This window comes from Pelobates fuscus, chromosome 10 (assembly GCF_036172605.1).
Source record: "Pelobates fuscus isolate aPelFus1 chromosome 10, aPelFus1.pri, whole genome shotgun sequence".
Lineage (NCBI taxonomy): Eukaryota > Metazoa > Chordata > Amphibia > Anura > Pelobatidae > Pelobates > Pelobates fuscus.
This window is the reverse complement of record NC_086326.1, coordinates 28,631,419-28,650,497: the sequence shown is the minus strand read 5'-3', so window position 1 is coordinate 28,650,497 and position 19,079 is coordinate 28,631,419. Positions and strand designations below refer to the sequence as shown.

The window sequence follows — 19,079 nt, the reverse complement described above, 5'->3', positions numbered from 1 at the left end:
ACACTGACACACAGACAAACACAGCCATTTACACACACTGACACAAACACAGCCAGATACACACACACATATCCTGGTCCAGAATTTGGCAAAAGTGACATTTGGAAATGGTGTACAGCCTTTGATAACACTTTATGCAATAATATTTAAAAATAAATATTTATTTTATTTATATTTAATAGGGAACTGTCAGGTTCTTCTAGGATTTTTAACATGTAGTTATCCCCAGTGTGTTACATTACAAACACCAACACATGGGTGTTTGTAATGTCTGATGAATACAAGTGAAATCAGAAATTAGCAAAACAAACAAAAACAATATTTAGCCACCCTCCTGTCTCCTTACCTTTTGCGTTGAGAAGGATGGCTTCCCGGAGGTCCATTGGGAGCTTGCTGGCCCAGGCTGATAGGAGTATGCATTCAGCTGCCCCAGTCCCTCTCCCCCACAATGCTTGCATCCTCTGTGTGAAGTGTGCCTCCTCCCCAGCGGCACTGAGAAGGAAGTGATCTGTTCTTACAGGGTCTGACCTCACTTCCTCCCAGCATGCCACGGGGAAGAAAGAGACTCACAGGGCAGTGTGTAAGGGGGCTAGTTGTGAGTATGTAGTCAGCCAACCCCATATTACAGAGCAGTATTAAAGGGCCGTGTCTCCTGATTACCTCAGGGGCTGCAGGGGGCCCATGGGGCAGCTGCCTTACGGCCCCCAGGAGTAACTGGGCCCGGGGCATCTGCCCCTTTTGCCCCTCCTTAAAGACGTCCCTGGACCTGCTAACGTCATTGCCGTGCATAAGCAATAAAATTGAGTAAAAAGTGGGCAAAGCACGAGACCCATTCCCCAGAGGAATAATCATAACAAGCAGAGTTCTTTAACTCTCTATATGTATTATAATTTGGTAAATCACCATTACTATTATTATTAGCAGCAACAAATATTTAGATTAATAAAACTGTACGTGGCAATATGAAAATAGCATACGGATAGAACATACCTATAAATGATCCATTCTGGATTCTCCTCTACATTTTTAGCAATATATGTCATTGGATGCACGCTTGAGTCTTCTGGAGCCTTAGAAGGGTCATTCAGCCTGCAACCTTCTGATTTCAGTAAGTGTATAGTTGCCTGAAATGAAAACAAAATGCCTAAATCACAATTAATATAAATGTTTGCACTGTACAATACAAAGGGCAACAAATGCCTTACATTGCCAGAAGGGTAAGTCAATATCAATTACCTTTAAAGCCATTATCAAGAACAATATGTGCATTAAGGTTAAGTATTAGAAGTAGCATGCTTATTTACACAACTCCTAACTTATGTTGTAAATCAATCATTCCCCCAGGAACCTGAAAATTTACAGTCTATACGGGAATCATGTGTTAAAAGATTTCCATCTGAAGCCTATTAAATTCACCATTTTGTTTGTATCAATACATTTGGATCCTATGTTGCTGCATCACTCACCTCTGCATTGATAAACCGGATTTCCGCTAAGGTTCGTAATATGGCTCTTTCGTCACTATATGTGATTATATTGGGTTTTGGCGATTGTATTTCTAAACCGAGAGGTTTTTCTTCATCCGCACTATTTGCTGTGGATTTCTTCTTTTGCACTAATGATAATGATTTAATGTAAAAATTAAATAAAGTAAAATTTTAATAAATAATGTAAAAGTTAAATTAAATAAACATACAAGCATATTAAAACATAATAATACTTTATAATATTATTAAAATATGATTTAACAGCATTCACACATATCTAGCTCATCATCACATCACATAGACAGAGAAAGTGTTGCTTCTATCCCATAAATAAAACCAATAATTTATTACAAATAATAATACAATATTGCTGCAAAAGTTAAATAATCACATACGCAAAACTTTTACTTACACACATCATATTTTGTAACATTCCAGCGCCCATCGTCATACAGCAGACAAAACCTGCATGCTGCTCTGCATACATCCCACACCTCCTGTTTTCTCGCTACCTTTGCCAACTCTGCCCAGAGTCTGACCCTACACACAAAAAAATAAATACATGTATTGAAAAATAATCCAAGCAGAGTATTTAAATATGATATTTTTAAATTAAGTGTACCAATCGGTCACTTTTTTTTTAATATTGTCTGCTTCAGGTGGGAATGAAATCCAATAATCTATATTGGGTCATTCACTAAACCAGTTATTCTACAGAATTGTTAAGGCAACTAATATTCTTCCAAGAAACATGAATGGGTCAAGCGCTAAGAGTCAAAAGATGAAGTGGGACTAGGCAGCAAACACCCAGGGTGTGAGGATCTCTCTATCCTCACAGATACTAGAAAATAAAAAAAGAACAAGGGGAGCGAGTTGTGCTAGAAAATAACGAAACGACTGTAGGTGCGCAGTATATATGCAAGGAAAATAACTTAACAGTATATATTACACCTTACATTTGTAACAATAAAAATAAATGGAAACATAGTCCTTAATAAAGAACTTGAAATATAGTCTTCACTCATCAGAATGTATAAAATGTTGCACTCTTGGGACTTGAAAGTAGTTTTAAATGTAGCTCTATTCAAATATGGAAACAGAAAATAAGTGTATCTGTCAACATTTCAATCTACACTTTATTTGAGACATTGTTACAATTCACATCCCTACATGATGTCAACTTTTTATGTAGCTTTTATTTTTGTTTCATATTTTCTTCTTTCTTCTCCTTGCACACAGAGGTTTCTTACCTGGTTGCCCTGGGATTCCATAGTAACTTGTTAGGGTAATATATTGGTATTTTACATTAAAGAAATAGCACATCTTCGGTAATCCGTGCCTTTGCATTTATTTTTGTTTCACATTTAATGTTTTTTTCTTTTTCTTCTAACAAAGAAATAGAGATTTCTTCACTAGTTGCCTTGGGAATCCATAGAGACTTGCTAATTGTTTACACCATGGAAATAACACACCATAGGTGATCGATGGCTTTAGTTCAAGAAAACACTCGGGCTATTATAGGTCTGACAATTATTGGATTTTGGATCTTTTAGGCCCAACTCCCTTTTTGGATTTTGTTTTCTTTCTGGGTGGGTCCTATCCTTGTTTTCATGCACTCTTTCCTATATAACCAGGCTTGTGAATAGTAACAATGTCTTGAAAATGTCCAAGTGTGGACTGAAACGTTGCCAGAAACACTTAGTTTTCCTTGCCTTATGTGAATAAAGCAACATTTAAAAGTGCTTTTAAGTCCCAAGAGTGCTCTTGTTTTTGCAACAATTGAATCAAGGCAATGCACCTGGGCTAATTTAAACGGGGTGTCATAAATAGCAGAAGATGTGTCTGAGAGTGAAAGGTGCAGATTGGTTGAGAATAGCCAGAGCAAGTAAATAAACAGAGGAGAGTCAATAAGCTAATAAAAAAATATAAATTAAAAAATGTGTATATATACACATAGGTACTGCGAGAGTATTGAAAAATAAATAAATATAAGAGACTTTAAGATGTGTGTTGATATAAAGTTTTGGTAGTGTGTCAGAAAGCCAGAATGTACATTAAGTCCATTAGCTATTTTTTTATATGAATATATTACTATTGTTTAGTTCTTTTCTGGCGCAACATATATTCTTACTAATAATAATGTTAATATTCGTCTGTAAAGAGACAATGTACACACATGTGCAACTGTCCAATCATACACTTCTTTGAAGTCACTGAAGAAGTAAACACCCCCACTGACTGAGCACTTGTGGATATGGTGCTATAGTGCTTCGCTACCAAGCAGTATTATTATTATTATTTTATTTTTTATATAGCGCCATCAGATTCCGTAGCGCTGTACATTATCACTAACCTTTCTCTGTCGTCCTTATTTTCCAATCGTCTCAAATGTCCTTCTGTCTTCTGGACACATTTTGCATGATGCTCTGCTCTTAAACACAGGAAACTTATGCTGCCTCTGTTACCTTTACCTGTGGCAACTAATATATAAAAGAAAACTCAAAACAATATTCGTTTTTTCTTATTTAATACGGCTTGAGCAGACAATGAAAGAGGTTCACCACTTGAATTCACCAGTTTTTCACCAGTGTTCTAACAAATATTATTAAATTAAAGTTTTAACAATACTGGCATGAAACACTGAACATATGAATTTCTAGAAATCATTCAACACAAACAAAAAGTAAGTCCCACACCAGTCAGACCCGTAGAAGAAAGTACAGTGGACTTTTGACAGACCGTATTTATAGATTACACCCAGGCATTGAACCAAAGATTGCTCATACAGAATTTGGTAATAACTAAGGGATGTGAAAAAAAATGAAAATGAATTTCAAAAATAACTTTCTGTGTGTGCTCATTCGCATATCACCACAAGGCATGCTGGGATTGAGCCAGATATGTTATGTTCCTTAGATTACTGCACTTTAAAAAACAAAAAACTAACAGACTCCTTTTGGTTTCCCCGGTGGTTGCTCTTGGAACAGCAGCCATTTTTGGACCCCCTATTACATCCTGCATTATAATAACTATATTAACTTACCCCTAGCTTCATTTTCACTGTCAAGTACCATCTGAAATACATCTGGTGCCAAACACATTCCAGCTTTTACGAGTAAGCAGCGCTTTTTCCTCACAGGGTCTTTGGAGTTGCATTGTTTAGCCTAGACGTAGAATAGGACATATGGTAAATGTGTGGATTTAACTTCTTGTTTTGCCATGTTACTGTGTTTTATTTGGCTTTCAACAAAGTATCATCTTGGAAACTTCCCAAATCATTCACAAACACATTTCCTCCTTTACTTCCACCTGAAACACACACATCATGAGAATCAGGGAAATCTGACTGCTCATCATTTTCTCTGCTACAAACTATTTATCCCATCTCTTGCCTACTGTGGCTCCCTCCTCTAACCTTCGTTAAAAATATTACACAGGGATTTGTAATAACTGCGGCAGCTATATGACTGGCTCAGTGACTTCAAATAAGACATTTTACTTCCTCCTTTGCTGTCTAAAGATTCAACCATCTTGAATATGTGGTGTGCGCAGGCTGGGAAGCAGCATGTCTCACGTGTACCTACCTCCTCTATAGACAGAATTACACCAGAAATACCTCCCAACATTAAATGGACAAAAAGGGACACTTTAAATTTAGGGTGAGGGTGGGAGTGTTGTTAGGGGTGGGGCTGTTCTGAAAAACTTAAGGTGACTTACTTACTTTGATAACAATTTAAGCAAATACAATGCAATTTAGAACAAGAACAATGTATCTTATTTACACAGACTGATTTCTAAACACATTTATTGTAGTTTAAAGACACATTACTGGGAGTATTTTTCCTGGTGAGCTGTTACACACTCAGAAACACCAACAAAAGAGGGACATTAGGATAGAATCTAGGGACTGTTGGATTTGAGCAAAAATAGGGCCTGCCTCTCGTAAATAAGGCCACTTGGAAGGTGTGACCAGTAACAGTGGGAGGCTTGAGAGTTGCTGCGCACAGCACACGACTGTAAATAGGTTGATAACAGCTAACATGTAACCGCGTATTGCCTAAACAGTACTTCAATTCATCCCAAGCATGCCAGGAGCAGGCATTATCTGGTATGTTCACCTTTCCTTTGCACACAGAAAATTGTCAGCCAATTAAAAACTTTGGCTCAATGTACGGGAAAGGTTTTGATTAATTCTTAAAGTTTTTATGCAATGAACAGAGTTGTTCAGATTGTTTCTTAAAACAAAAATACAACAACTTGATTTTAAAATGCAAAATTAAGAAAATAATACAATGTAATTATCGCTATAAAAACGTTAATAAAACAAAAGAATAAAAGATGGTCTGAATTGCCAGCTGAAAGAAGGCACATTATATTTATATTTATATATCTCTTCCAGTCTGGCAATCTGTCTGTTCAGCACAAACCCCAGGGATTGAGTAAAATATATACATTTTCCAACTCTATACACTGCTCCCAGCTTAGATGTAACTCACTTGACACCAATTTACATCGTTCAAAATCAGCACAAAACACATAGCAAAGCAGTCATGAGAATGCAATTACCTGCTCAATAATCATAGTGGCCTGATCCTCCAATCTCTCGGGTTTTTGGTATAGCGTGGCTCTGAGCTGAAGGCGATGGAGGAATGCCTTTAGGTAGTTCTGGTACTGTCCATTGTCATTTAATAGCAATGCATTTTGGATGTGCTCTATTGCAGCTTCAATCCGATCCTCATCTTCTTCAATATGAGCAATTTCTAAGTGAATTTGACAGCGCAGCTCAAATAGCAAGCTAACATAAAGGAAATAGGAACAAAATAGGTTCATACCACAAGTTTACTTACTTACTATACAGTCAGTTCTGCTGAAGTTAATAAAATAAATTCCCCTTAGATTTGCACCAAAATGCTGAATAAACCCCTAAATATATTTTAAAACATCAGAACACATATGAACACACGTCAGCCCATCCCTTTAAACCATTCTTCCGAGCTTTACTCAGCATTCTTTGCACATCAAATCTCTTGCATGTTAAAAATATAAAATACATTGACTGCACACTTATTGTTCTATGTCCTATTGTATATGTTTAATTGGAGATTGGATTCACACCATGGCTATTGTGAAATTTTATACATGGTAAAAATATTTAAAAATAAACAGCCTATTACTGCACAGAGAAAAAATAGACATTTGATTTTTTGGGCAATGGTCATATATATTACATTTATTTTTTATTAATGAAACACGAGGTTTTAAACATTTGTGGTGCTACTTAAAATTAAGCTTGCAGGGGCGGCGCCTGACTTCCGGTGCGGATGGCTGCTTTCTGCTAGAGCTCTGTACCGGCAGGCTTCTTAAGCACAAATAACCGCGAGTATACCCGACGAAATTCCCCCACACTCGGTCCACAACATCCCCACAACGCCCCTGACCGACCTAACATGGGTGGAGGCCGAAAATCGAAACACGGCGCGGAGGTGGCGCCGATATTCCGCGCCCGCAGGGCAGAGAGCTCCACACGCGGGGAAGATGGCCGCGATGAGGACTCTGACTCTGCGGCAAGTGATACAAGCCGCACAGCAGCCGCAAAACCCCTCACAAAGGACGACCTCCGGCACCTGCTACAGGAGATCAAAACTAACATGGCCGCTGAGTTCACCAGGCACCTGGCACCTATCACTGCGAGCCTCAATGACTTGACACACAGAACCACAGCCATTGAAGATCAAATGGACCGCACATCCTCGCGGACCCAGGCGAACGAGACCGCCATTGCTGCACTACAAGAGCAGGTACACCAATTAGAAGAGGCCCAAGAAGACCTTAATAACCGCTCCCGCCGTAATAACATACGGATTAGAGGGGTGCCAGAGTCAGTGGGAATCGACACGCTAGCATCCACGCTACGGGAACTATTTTGCGGCCTACTACCCGAAGCCTCACCAGCCGAACTCCTGCTAGACAGGGCACACAGGGCCCTCAAAGCCCCCCTCCCCAATGCAACCCAGCCCAGGGACATTATTATCCGCATGCATTACTTCCACATCAAGGAAGCACTCATGAGGGCGGCTAGAGACAACCCACTGCAGATAGAGGGGCACCAGATATCCTTCTACCAAGATCTAGCCCCGAGCACTCTACGCAAAAGGCGGGAACTGCGGCCCCTCACCCAGGAACTGTCCAGAAGACATATTAGGTATACCTGGGGACACCCCTTCAAGCTGCAGGTCAGGCGGAATGACAGAACCCACACCTTGCACAACATTTCGGAGGCCGCTGAATTCGCAGAACGTCTGGGCCTACCCGCCATTGACTTCTCTGCGGAACCGACAGACAGGCGACCCTCTGGAAGGCCAGCAGCCAGAGGCCCACACCCAAATCTAGCAGGAAACCCAGCGCCCGGAGGACCTCGTCCCCCAACCACCAACTAACCACGATTATATACGAGAGACATCAAGGACTAGACAACCACTTCCTCCACAAACCTCACCATCAATAAGCCACCAGGACTATAAGGACTGTATCCGTGAGATTGCCGAACCCATGGACACGCTCACCAGAAGACAACATTTTCCCGGCCAATTGTCGACAAGAACCAGATAAGATATGACTTTGTCCTGAACATGTACACCTAACCCTTGCCCCTATGACAGGCTAGAGGGGCACGATAAAACACCAGCCTAGACCTTAGCCGCTGGCCCTGAGCGCAACCCGCTACACTCCCCCCCCCCCACACTTAGAAACCAGAAAAAAAAAACAAAAAAAAAAAAAAAAAAAAAACAAAGGGATAAGACACAAAAAAAAAAAAAAAAAAAAAAAAAAAAAAAAATGCTAAAGTACTAATAAGATATAAAAAACAAAAAAAAAAAAGTATTCATGATTGCCTAACCCTATAGCTTAGATCCTCACCTATAGCCGCTCGCGCTGACTTTAAACCCCTCCGACAGCACCACAGGGAATAGGTGATGTAGGGGATGCTCAAGAAAGGATAGGCAAGCAACTTTCCAATACCCCTGGGGGGGGACATACGAGCAATCCTAGACCCATAGCCACCCCGCTTTATCCCACGCTCACTGGATGCCACCTCGCCTGACCTCGGAGGCGCGAAATACAGAGAAACCGTCACCAAATGATTGGCATCCCCTCCTCACCATACATGCAACCCCCGCGCAGGGTCTCATAGAGATCAGGACTTAGTGTATATGAAGCTGTACCGCATTAGGGAACACTCAAGCTGTTTATGTTATGCATGCCATGTTTTCAATGTTTTAAATGTTTTAAATGTTTTGATTGTTATATGTCTTATTCACTGTGACGCTGCCTCCCCTCTAGACTTAGCGTAAGCAACATGGAAGACTGGACCCACCGACGCACAAAGGACGACACGGACAGCTACCTGATCGACAACTCCAAGATACAGTACCAACTTCCCAACGACCTGACAGCACTGACCTACGACACTTACGCCTTGGCATAAGGTAAGACAATACAGACCATACGGAACCACCAGTGACACGGACCGACCACCACACACTAAGGTATACGCATCACCAGCTTACATGCCTGCCGGCGACTCTGTTAGAGAGACCGCCAACCCCAGACGACACAACACCACCAGGGTAAGAATACCCACGGAGCGGCTAGACGCTCACCCCCATTCCCTACTGGCCACACTATAAGCCCAGTAGCTCACCCCCCCCGACTTTTCGCTTACCCTTTACCGTCCCTTCCTCCCCGGCTTCCCCCCCTCTACCTTTTCCCCTTTCGGGAACCGAGAACTAGAGTCCCCCCCCCATCTTTCCCTCTCTCCCTTCCCCTCAGCCCCACAGCCTTGGACCGCCCGGGCGCGGGCCCCACACCCGCTCACACTCCACACCTAGCTACCGTTCACGAGCACCACTAGCACAATGCCCACACACCTACGCTGCGTATCCATTAACGCAAAAGGCCTAAACTCACCCACCAAACGCCACAGCATACTCAGATGGGCACATAAACAAAACATAGACATCCTGCTTATTCAAGAAACTCATTTCACAACCCAACGAGCCTTCCCCTTAACAAATAGATACTACACGAAAAGCTATATGGCTACGTCCCCAGACTCCAAAACAAAAGGAGTTGCCATTTTACTAAAAGCCAATTGCCCCCTCTCTGATATAGTATGCAACAGGGACCCACAGGGACGCTACGTCACGATACAAGGGAGGGTGGGCACCACGGCCTATGCCTTCTCTTCAGTTTATGCACCTACAATACCAGATACATCATTTTGGCAACAATTAACGACACACTTCAACACCTATTCCACTACACGCCTCATCGTGGGAGGAGACTGCAATGCAGTCCATACTCCGGCCATCGACAGGACGCATCCCCATAACACGCGCACCCGCCCATCGCAAAATGACGCTCTATTCCACCAATTCCTAACGTCACAAAACCTGATCGACATATGGAGAGCACAACACCCAACAATCAGGGACTACACATTTTACTCCCACCCACACGGCACGTATTCCCGTATAGACCACTTCTTAGTGACCCCTAACCTAGTACCCCAGGTCACTAGATCGGAAATAGGCTCCATATCATGGTCAGACCATGCTGAGATCGCTATTACTTTGACCCTGCCGACCATCCACAAACATTGGACATGGAGGCTAAACCCTCTCCTCTTACACGACGACCTAATCAAAGACAAAATCACAAAGGAGTTAAAGGACTACTTCGACCTCAATACCCGGGCAGACACCACTCCCGCGATGATATGGGCCGCGCACAAAACGGTCATTAGAGGCACCCTTATTAGCTTAGCTTCACATAAGAAAAAACGATCGCAACAACAAATCACCGACGTAATGACGGAGCTCCGTCACCTAGAAACCATACACAAAAAGAACCCACACCCCAACACGCTAACTAAATTAACTGCACTTCGGGACTTACTCAAAAGCCTTACGCAAAAAGACACTGCCAAAGCCTTGATGTGGCTAAAACGCACTTTTTACGAAAAAGGGAACAAGGCGGACACAATGCTGGTCCGCCGCCTTAAGCAACGAATCGAAGCTAAACGGATTTCCGCTATACGCACCGAAAAAGGTGATACAAGCAACTGCCCGACACACATAGGTCGTATCTTCCAGGACTACTACACTGACCTCTATAACCACTCCCGACATTCCCAGAACAACCTAGACTCCTTATACGCCCGTATAGATAAATTCCTGAACGACGTGTCCCTACCCACGATGACCCAGGAGGCAAAGGCCTCAATGGGGCAAGATGTGACGGTGGAAGAGATGGCGTTAGCCCTAGGCTCCTTCAAGCCCAACAAAAGCCCGGGCCCAGATGGCTACTCTGCCTTATATTATAAGGAATTTAGCCCACTACTGCTCCCCCACCTGTGCAGGGTATTTAACGCTACACTTAGGGGAGAAACCCTCCCACCGGATATGACTAGCGCGAACATCTGCCTCCTGCCCAAACCCGGTAAGGACCACCTAGAACCCTCTCACTATAGGCCAATATCTCTACTTAACGTGGACCTCAAACTCATGACTAAGGTCATGGCAAATAGACTGAACCCGTACCTAGAATCCCTGATCCACCCAGATCAAGTGGGATTTATCCCCCACAGACAGGCCGCGGACAACACTCGACGAGCGGTGGACCTTATATGGCTCGCTAACCATAGACAAACTCCAACTGCAGTAATATCACTCGACGCCGAAAAGGCCTTTGACCGCCTGACATGGCCCTTTTTACACCACACCCTAACGCACATAGGACTACCGCCGGAATTCACCTCATTCTTGCAGGCGGTATACCACGATCCTCAAGGGGCACTCCTACTGCCCCACATACCGCCCCCGCGCTTTCCCATCACCAACGGCACACGCCAGGGGTGCCCTCTATCACCCCTGTTGTTTGCCCTCTCCCTGGAACCCTTACTCCAGGCGGTGCGAGCCAGCGGGGAGGTGGAGGGGATCACTGTACGGGGGGAGACATTCAAGATCTCGGCGTACGCCGACGACATTCTCCTGACGCTGACCAACCCGGAACACTCCCTAGGGCACTTTCTAAGCATCGTACAGGAATACTCCGACATCTCGGGCTACAAGCTCAATTTAAACAAATCTGAACTCCTTCCCGTGCAGTTAGACCCCGCGAGCCTAGAAAGGTTACGCCAAACATTCCCACTTAGGATCTGCCACCTGGCTATTTCCTACCTCGGAATCCAATTGCCAGCTGACGTCTCCTCCCTATATGCCAAGAACTACACCCCCATACTCCTTAAAGCACACGAGGACCTCATCAAATGGAGACCCCTGGGGATATCATGGATAGGGCGCGTGACCTCCATTAAAATGAATCTCCTCCCTAGGTTCCTCTACCTCTTCCAAACCCTACCCATCCCGCTACATAAACCAGACTTCAAAGCCCTCCAATCAGCTATTGACACGTTCATATGGAACGGACGTAGACCAAGGGTGCGAAGGAGCACACTATACGTGCCAAAGAAAACAGGAGGTCTGGGCCTACCTAACTTCTTACACTACCATACGGCAGCACATTTAGCCCAGATCCAGCAATGGCATATCCCGCCTGGAAAGAAAAGATGGGTGGACCTGGAACACCTGATCTTTGGACGCGACCACCCGTCCCTATACATGTGGACACCCAGACCTCATAGACCCCTACCACCGCCAACAGCTCCCGCGATTAACCACGCACTGGACCTGTGGGACAAGACGAGGGACAAATATGACCTCTCCTCTTTCCTATCCCCGATGACCCCCATCTGGAGGAACAAACTGTTCCCCCCAGGTCTCACCCCCAAACACTTTGCCAACTTTGAGCAAAGAGATATATCCAGAATAGGACACCTCTATCAGGGCACCGAAACCATCCAATTCGCGGACATCCCAGAATCTTCTTCCCTGACAACATTTGACCACTTCAGGTATATCCAACTGCGAAGCTTCGCGGCTACACCGAGCATCAAGCAAGCGGGAACAGCTCCGCTCACCAAATTCGAACGTAACTGCACAACCCGCCCAAACAGAAAAGGCCAAATATCAGACCTATACATGACCATCGCCAACCACCCCACACAACGCTCCCTCCCATACATTTTAGCATGGGAAAGAGACCTAGGCCCACCAACTGAATCGACGGACTGGCCCGACATCTGGGAGGCAATAGCCTCAGTGTCCATATGCGTAACCCACTCAGAACAAGCATATAAAATGCTATTCCGGTGGTACCTCACACCACAACGCCTAGCCACCATGCACCAGACGCCGACTAACACATGCTGGAAACAGTGCGGGGAAACGGGGACATTCCTACACTGCTGGTGGACATGCCCGAAACTCCGCCCGCTGTGGCAAAGCGCCACCCAATTAATCACCAAACTGTTACACAAACCGTGCCCGGTGGACCCTTGGGCCCTGTTGCTATCCAAACCCATAGAACCATTCACAAGATCAGAAAACAAACTAATTGCCCGTATCGCACTGGCCATCCGCAGATCCATTGCAGAACTCTGGTCCACGCCCCGTATCCCACCTCAAGACATGATCACACGAAAAATAGTAGAGTGCTCGCAAATGGACAAATTGACGGCACTAATTCGAGACACCCCTAAACAGTTCCACAAAATATGGGACCCATGGCTGGAGGGGGACACGACTATCCCCTGGTGACTCGCACACACAGACAGGGACACGATTAACATCATCAGTATAGACTGAACCGCCAACACTCCACCACAACACTGGCTCACCACAAAACTCCACATTACTCACTCTAGGCCCTCCCGGGGCCCGGGCGGGGGGGACCGACGCCCCGGGCGGTCCACAGGCTGTAACCCCTTCCTATATCCCAACTCACCCATATAAGACCACCTGCAGGGATATCAACCCACCTACCTAAACCCACCGTCATGACGTCCCCTAACACAACACAAACAGACACACAGCACACCCACGCATCAGAGGGACGCACAGACGACCACCCCACCAACATACACGTTACCGAACCCGACAAATACAGACCATTACTTCGACCCTACAGAGGGGACACTGTAGGGACCACGCACAGCCTATCACAAACGACAAGAGATGGACAAACCCGACATCTGGATCTACAGCAGGACTACCCTCAGCACGAGTCCCCAACACCCTCACCACCCAATACCAACTGGGCGATCAACCAGGCAAGCCCCCTGACGCAACCCTAAACGAATCACCCCCGACGGACGCGACAGACAGGAACCAAACAACGTCCCCGACGGGACTAGACACTCTAACCCTGGCTGGACTCACGACCTGACCAGACCCCCACCCCCCCCCCCTTAACCTAAAGGCAACCCCCCCACCGCGACGATATTGGTATACACAATTACTGGCTCCCAAAAGAGCGAGAATGAACGCATGGATTCCTGACCACCAATCAATACCGATACATCACTGTATACCATTGCTTGCATAATAATATTCTTATGCGTACCCTGCGATGGTACAAATCTGATCGGATGCAAATGTTATACCCCCACCCCAACCCTTTCCCTCTTTTCTTTTCTGTACCCCCTCTCCCGAATATCGATATGTTTACTTAAATTCACAAAAAATCCGACAAATAAAGAATGATTAAAAAAAAAAAAATTAAGCTTGCTGAAAGATTAGGCTAGGGTGGATGGTTGGGAATATACATGGTGTGCAGTCCCAACTTGACCTCGCATTGTTCCTGTGACACATGTTACTTCCATATGTAAAAATGAAGAGTGGGTATGGATTGCACAGAAGTCTGTGTTTAAGAGACACTGACTGCATTAGGGTGTGAAGTGTGAGCAATGGGCCATATTGGTGTTGTATAGGCTTTATGTGTGACTAGGCTTACAAATTGGTATAAAATATAACATAAAATAACTTGCCTGTTGGGGCAGAGCCAGTGCCCGAGCGAACAAAACGCACGTTGAGGCAGCTCTGCATGAGCCCTGCGATCCGCCGGTCTTTCCCAACCTATCAGGCACACATAGTGAGCGCTGAACGAACCTGCCAAGTACCCAACCACATGGGGAAGAAAAATAAAAGGCAGCAGACGGACCCGGGATCGGCTTCCGAGATATCGGGGCTTTTCTGTGCTCGACCCTGCGGCCAGATACATCCAAGATGGCGCCTTGTGAAGCCTACACCTCACCCTCATCCTATGATGACAACATCTATGCTGCACTCAGAACCACAGGCATCTATGGAGCTGGGTGACTCAGCCCCATCTACAAAAGTTGATATCAAGGCGTTAATGCAGGAGATAAAAGCCATGTTCAATGCGGACATGGTACCAGTCCGTGAAGAGATTTGTATGCTGATCAATCGCACGGGAGCGGTGGAAAAAAGCATGGAGGGCGCCAAACTAGCGCAAACGGCTACAGACGCCGCATTGGGAGCACTGCAAAAACAGTGCACTAACCAGCAGCCACAACTGGCCAACATGGAAGATAAGGCCTGAAATCTGAAAATCCGCGGAGTGCCGGAGGAAATCTCTGGAGCTGAGCTCCCACACTATTGCCAGGTGGCTTATTGCCACATTAGTGACGCCCAAGCAACTGACAGTCGACTCCTGCTCCAGACTTGCCAGAGCTACTACAGCACCCCAAGACACACCCAGAGATGTCCTGATGAAACTAGTAAGGGACTGACAGGAAAGTACTAATGGGAGCAGCGAGGGGCTATCCCACGGTGTCCTTTGAGGGGGCACAACTTTCTTTTTACAGGGACTTTTCAAGGCACACCCTCATGTGGCAGAGGTCCCTCTGACAAGTTACCCAGCTGTTAAGAGAGCACTCAATCCCGTGCAAGTGAGGTTACAAGCTGAAAAGTGGTTACAAGCTGAAAAGTCAGGCAAGACCCACCTGCTCTTTCACCTCATGGACCCACCAGCATTCCGCCAAAACCAGGGATTACGGTTGCACAAAGCACGGTGACCTGAACAACCAACATGAACTGTTGCAGATTTAACTCCCTTTGTTCCAAGAGGCGGATCGCCCCGGGCACATGCCTTGCCTACCTAATTCCAGCAGCGAAGGACCTCTTGGTTCTACACATACTACCATACTTGCTATATGTTAAACATAATTTAAAATTCTCTATCCTGGCTCCGTAAGGTATTGTTTGCCCACCTTATTGAGCGTGAACTGTGATTATTTTCAGTTTGTTGTTACTATAAGTTTGACATAACACGCTCGGCATAGGACATAGGCCTTCTGCCTAGACATCAGTCTACTATAAATGTTTCCTTAAGCTTATGAAGGCTATAGAGCTATAATACCACCCTAAGTGCCTTACTAAGCCACAATTAACTGCGTAATGATATAGGCACGAGAAGCTTCATATATGCACCCCCAAGAAGTGCCTCACACCAATCTAGTCTAGGCGAGAGAGGGTCCCTTAGACATGTACCTTTTTATAAAAAAAAAAAAAATTGACTAGATGCCTGCAATGTGTAATTATTGTTAAATGTATTTTGTATTCAGTGCACCATTCCTGCAAGCACATGACATGCTGTAATGATTCCAGTAACTCGCAAAAATAAAGAATTAAAACAATAAAATAAAAAATAACTTGCCTGTCAATTTTTTTCAGTGACTGTGAAATGGCTATTAAGGGTTTTCGCAAGTTCCTGCGTAGATTACGTTGGAGCAATGGCAGGCAAAGATTCCACTGAGTTGTGCACACAGTCTGTATAATGTTGGGGTCTGCTAGACGAATTGCATTCTGTAATGTTGAGTCAAGCTTCTGTATGACTTTTAGTTGAGACTATACAAATACAAAAATAAAGTTTGTTTGAGTACAAAAGCAACACCAAACATTTCTACAAGGCAGCAGATATCTGAGATGTCCAAACAGACTGCTTTGTAGTGCCAAGCTATATATATGAGTTGGTCATGTTAACAGACAGCAAATTGTACAGGTGTTAAGAGAACAAGAAAAGTCTGAATAACTCATCAGATGTATCTCAGACATACATTCAAACACAGAGCCTGCAAAGTAATTGTTATTCTAGGATATGGGAATAATCCTAGACACTTTGCATTCTAAATTTAATTCAGATTTGCAGCACATTTGCATTAGCGGGTGACATTGGAGGGGGCCAAGCACCGACCCAGTGCCGAGGGACATCAGTACTGGAATCTGTAAGTATAATAAGGGCGTGGAGCTATAGTGCTAGGAATACAGCTTTGTATCCCTTTAAGGCCTATATGGCCAAACTAAAAATATTCTCCAAGTCAATTATGTTTCCAGTTCAGCTACTTTGACAATGAATTATCATTATTGTATTTAACTAGAAAGGACATATTAAGCTTTATTTAGTTTCCAGCTATATTCTAGGGAAATAGATGCTATTGCTACCTAACTCGTTGGACTGGTACTGATATATATTGTGGAAGGCTGAGATGCTCCAGATAGAAATCAAACCTGAGTTTGTACAGTTATTGGAGATATTATAGTTGGAGTACTAATTACTGAGCATTGGCTTCTCTTTTAAAAATGAACTGAATGTTCCTTTAATAAAAGCACACTTTCATTCTTCTCACACAAATAATAAATGCAAAAATATTTAATCAAAAATAAATGTTTTGTTAATACCTCCACTGCGCTTTTTGTGTACAAGGCAATTCTAGTGCCAAGATTGAGCACTTCCAGCTCACTATGAAGACATTCGAGGATTAGAAAAGTTTGCGGATCCTGATTAGGAGAAGGAAGCAGATGTAAATATGAATAATGTATTAATACAAATCTCAGAGGTGGCGGTAGATGTGTGCAGTTGCATTACACATAAAAGCAAAGCCAAAAAGATCTATTCATTCTACCTGTTTCCTTATGTCTTCTATAACTTAACCTGATTTTTAAAATAAACAGAAATGACAAAACACTATGACAAAAAGTTAGATTATTATTTTATTTCATGGAAAACTAATAAAAACAACATATCTTACATTAGGTGTGGTGTATGTCACTTACTGATGTGAAATGTTACTGGTGTAAGACAATATTACTACTGATGTGAAATGTTACTGGAGTAAGACAATATTACTCCTGATGTGAAATGCTACTGGTGTAAGACAATATTACTACTGATGTGAAATGTTACTGGAGTAAGACAATATTACTCCTGATGTGAAATGCTACTGGTGTAAGACAATATTACTACTGATGTGAAATGTTACTGGTGTAAGACAATATTACTACTGATGTGAAATGTTACTGGGGTAAGACAATATTACTACTGATGTAAAATGTTACTGGGGTAAGACAATATTACTACTGATGTAAAATGTTACTGGTGTAAGACAATATTACTACTGATGTGAAATGTTACTGGGGTAAGACAATATTACTCCTGATGTGAAATGTTACTGGTGTAAGACAATATTACTCCTGATGTGAAATGTTACTGGTGTAAGACAATATTACTCCTGATGTGAAATGTTACTGGTGTAAGACAATATTACTCCTGATGTGAAATGTTACTGGTGTAAGACAATATTACTACTGATGTGAAATGCTTCTGGTGTAAGACAATATTACTACTGATGTGAAATGTTACTGGGGTAAGACAATATTACTACTGATGTGAAATGTTACTGGGGTAAGACAATATTACTACTGATGTGAAATGTTACTGGTGTAAGACAATATTACTACTGATGTGAAATGTTACTGGTGTAAGACAATATTACTACTGATGTGAAATGTTACTGGTGTAAGACAATATTACTACTGATGTGAAATGTTACTGGTGTAAGACAATATTACTACTGATGTGAAATGTTACTGGTGTAAGACAATATTACTACTGATGTGAAATGTTACTGGTGTAAGACAATATTACTACTGATATAAAATGTTACTGGGGTAAGACAATATTACTACTGATGTGAAATGTTACTGGTGTAAGACAATATTACTACTGATGTGAAATGTTACTGGGGTAAGACAATATTACTACTGATGTGAAATGTTTCTGGTGTAAGACAATATTACTCCTGATGTGAAATGTTTCTGGTGTAAGACAATATTACTCCTGATGTGAAATGTTACTGGTGTAAGACAATATTACTCCTGATGTGAAATGTTACTGGTGTAAGACAATATTACTACTGATGTGAAATGTTACTGGTGTAAGACAATATTACTACCGATGTGAAATGTTACTGGGGTAAGACAATATTACTACTGATGTGAAATGTTACTGGGGTAAGACAATATTACTACTGATGTGAAATGTTACTGGGGTAAGACAATATTACTACTGATGTGAAATGTTACTGGTGTAAGACAATATTACTACTGATGTGAAATGTTACTGGTGTAAGACAATATTACTACTGATGTGAAATGTTACTGGTGTAAGACAATATTACTACTGATGTGAAATGTTACTGGTGTAAGACAATATTACTACTGATGTGAAATGTTACTGGTGTAAGACAATATTACTACTGATGTAAAATGTTACTGGGGTAAGACAATATTACTACTGATGTGAAATGTTACTGGTGTAAGACAATATTACTAC

General features: G+C 43.1%; 1 protein-coding gene across 1 annotated transcript in view; it reads right to left on the bottom strand.

The window, feature by feature from the left end:
- CFAP46 (cilia and flagella associated protein 46) overlaps window positions 1-19,079 on the bottom strand; it is a 154,648-nt gene that overhangs the window by 118,881 nt on the left and 16,688 nt on the right. The window contains exons 10-17 of the mRNA XM_063433591.1: window positions 17,147-17,245; window positions 16,125-16,315; window positions 6,054-6,282; window positions 4,531-4,651; window positions 3,841-3,967; window positions 1,900-2,027; window positions 1,467-1,615; window positions 991-1,124 (exon numbers count right to left, since the gene is read on the bottom strand). Coding sequence (XP_063289661.1) covers window positions 991-1,124; window positions 1,467-1,615; window positions 1,900-2,027; window positions 3,841-3,967; window positions 4,531-4,651; window positions 6,054-6,282; window positions 16,125-16,315; window positions 17,147-17,245 — 1,178 coding nt within the window. The remainder of the gene's footprint in view (window positions 1-990; window positions 1,125-1,466; window positions 1,616-1,899; window positions 2,028-3,840; window positions 3,968-4,530; window positions 4,652-6,053; window positions 6,283-16,124; window positions 16,316-17,146; window positions 17,246-19,079) is intronic.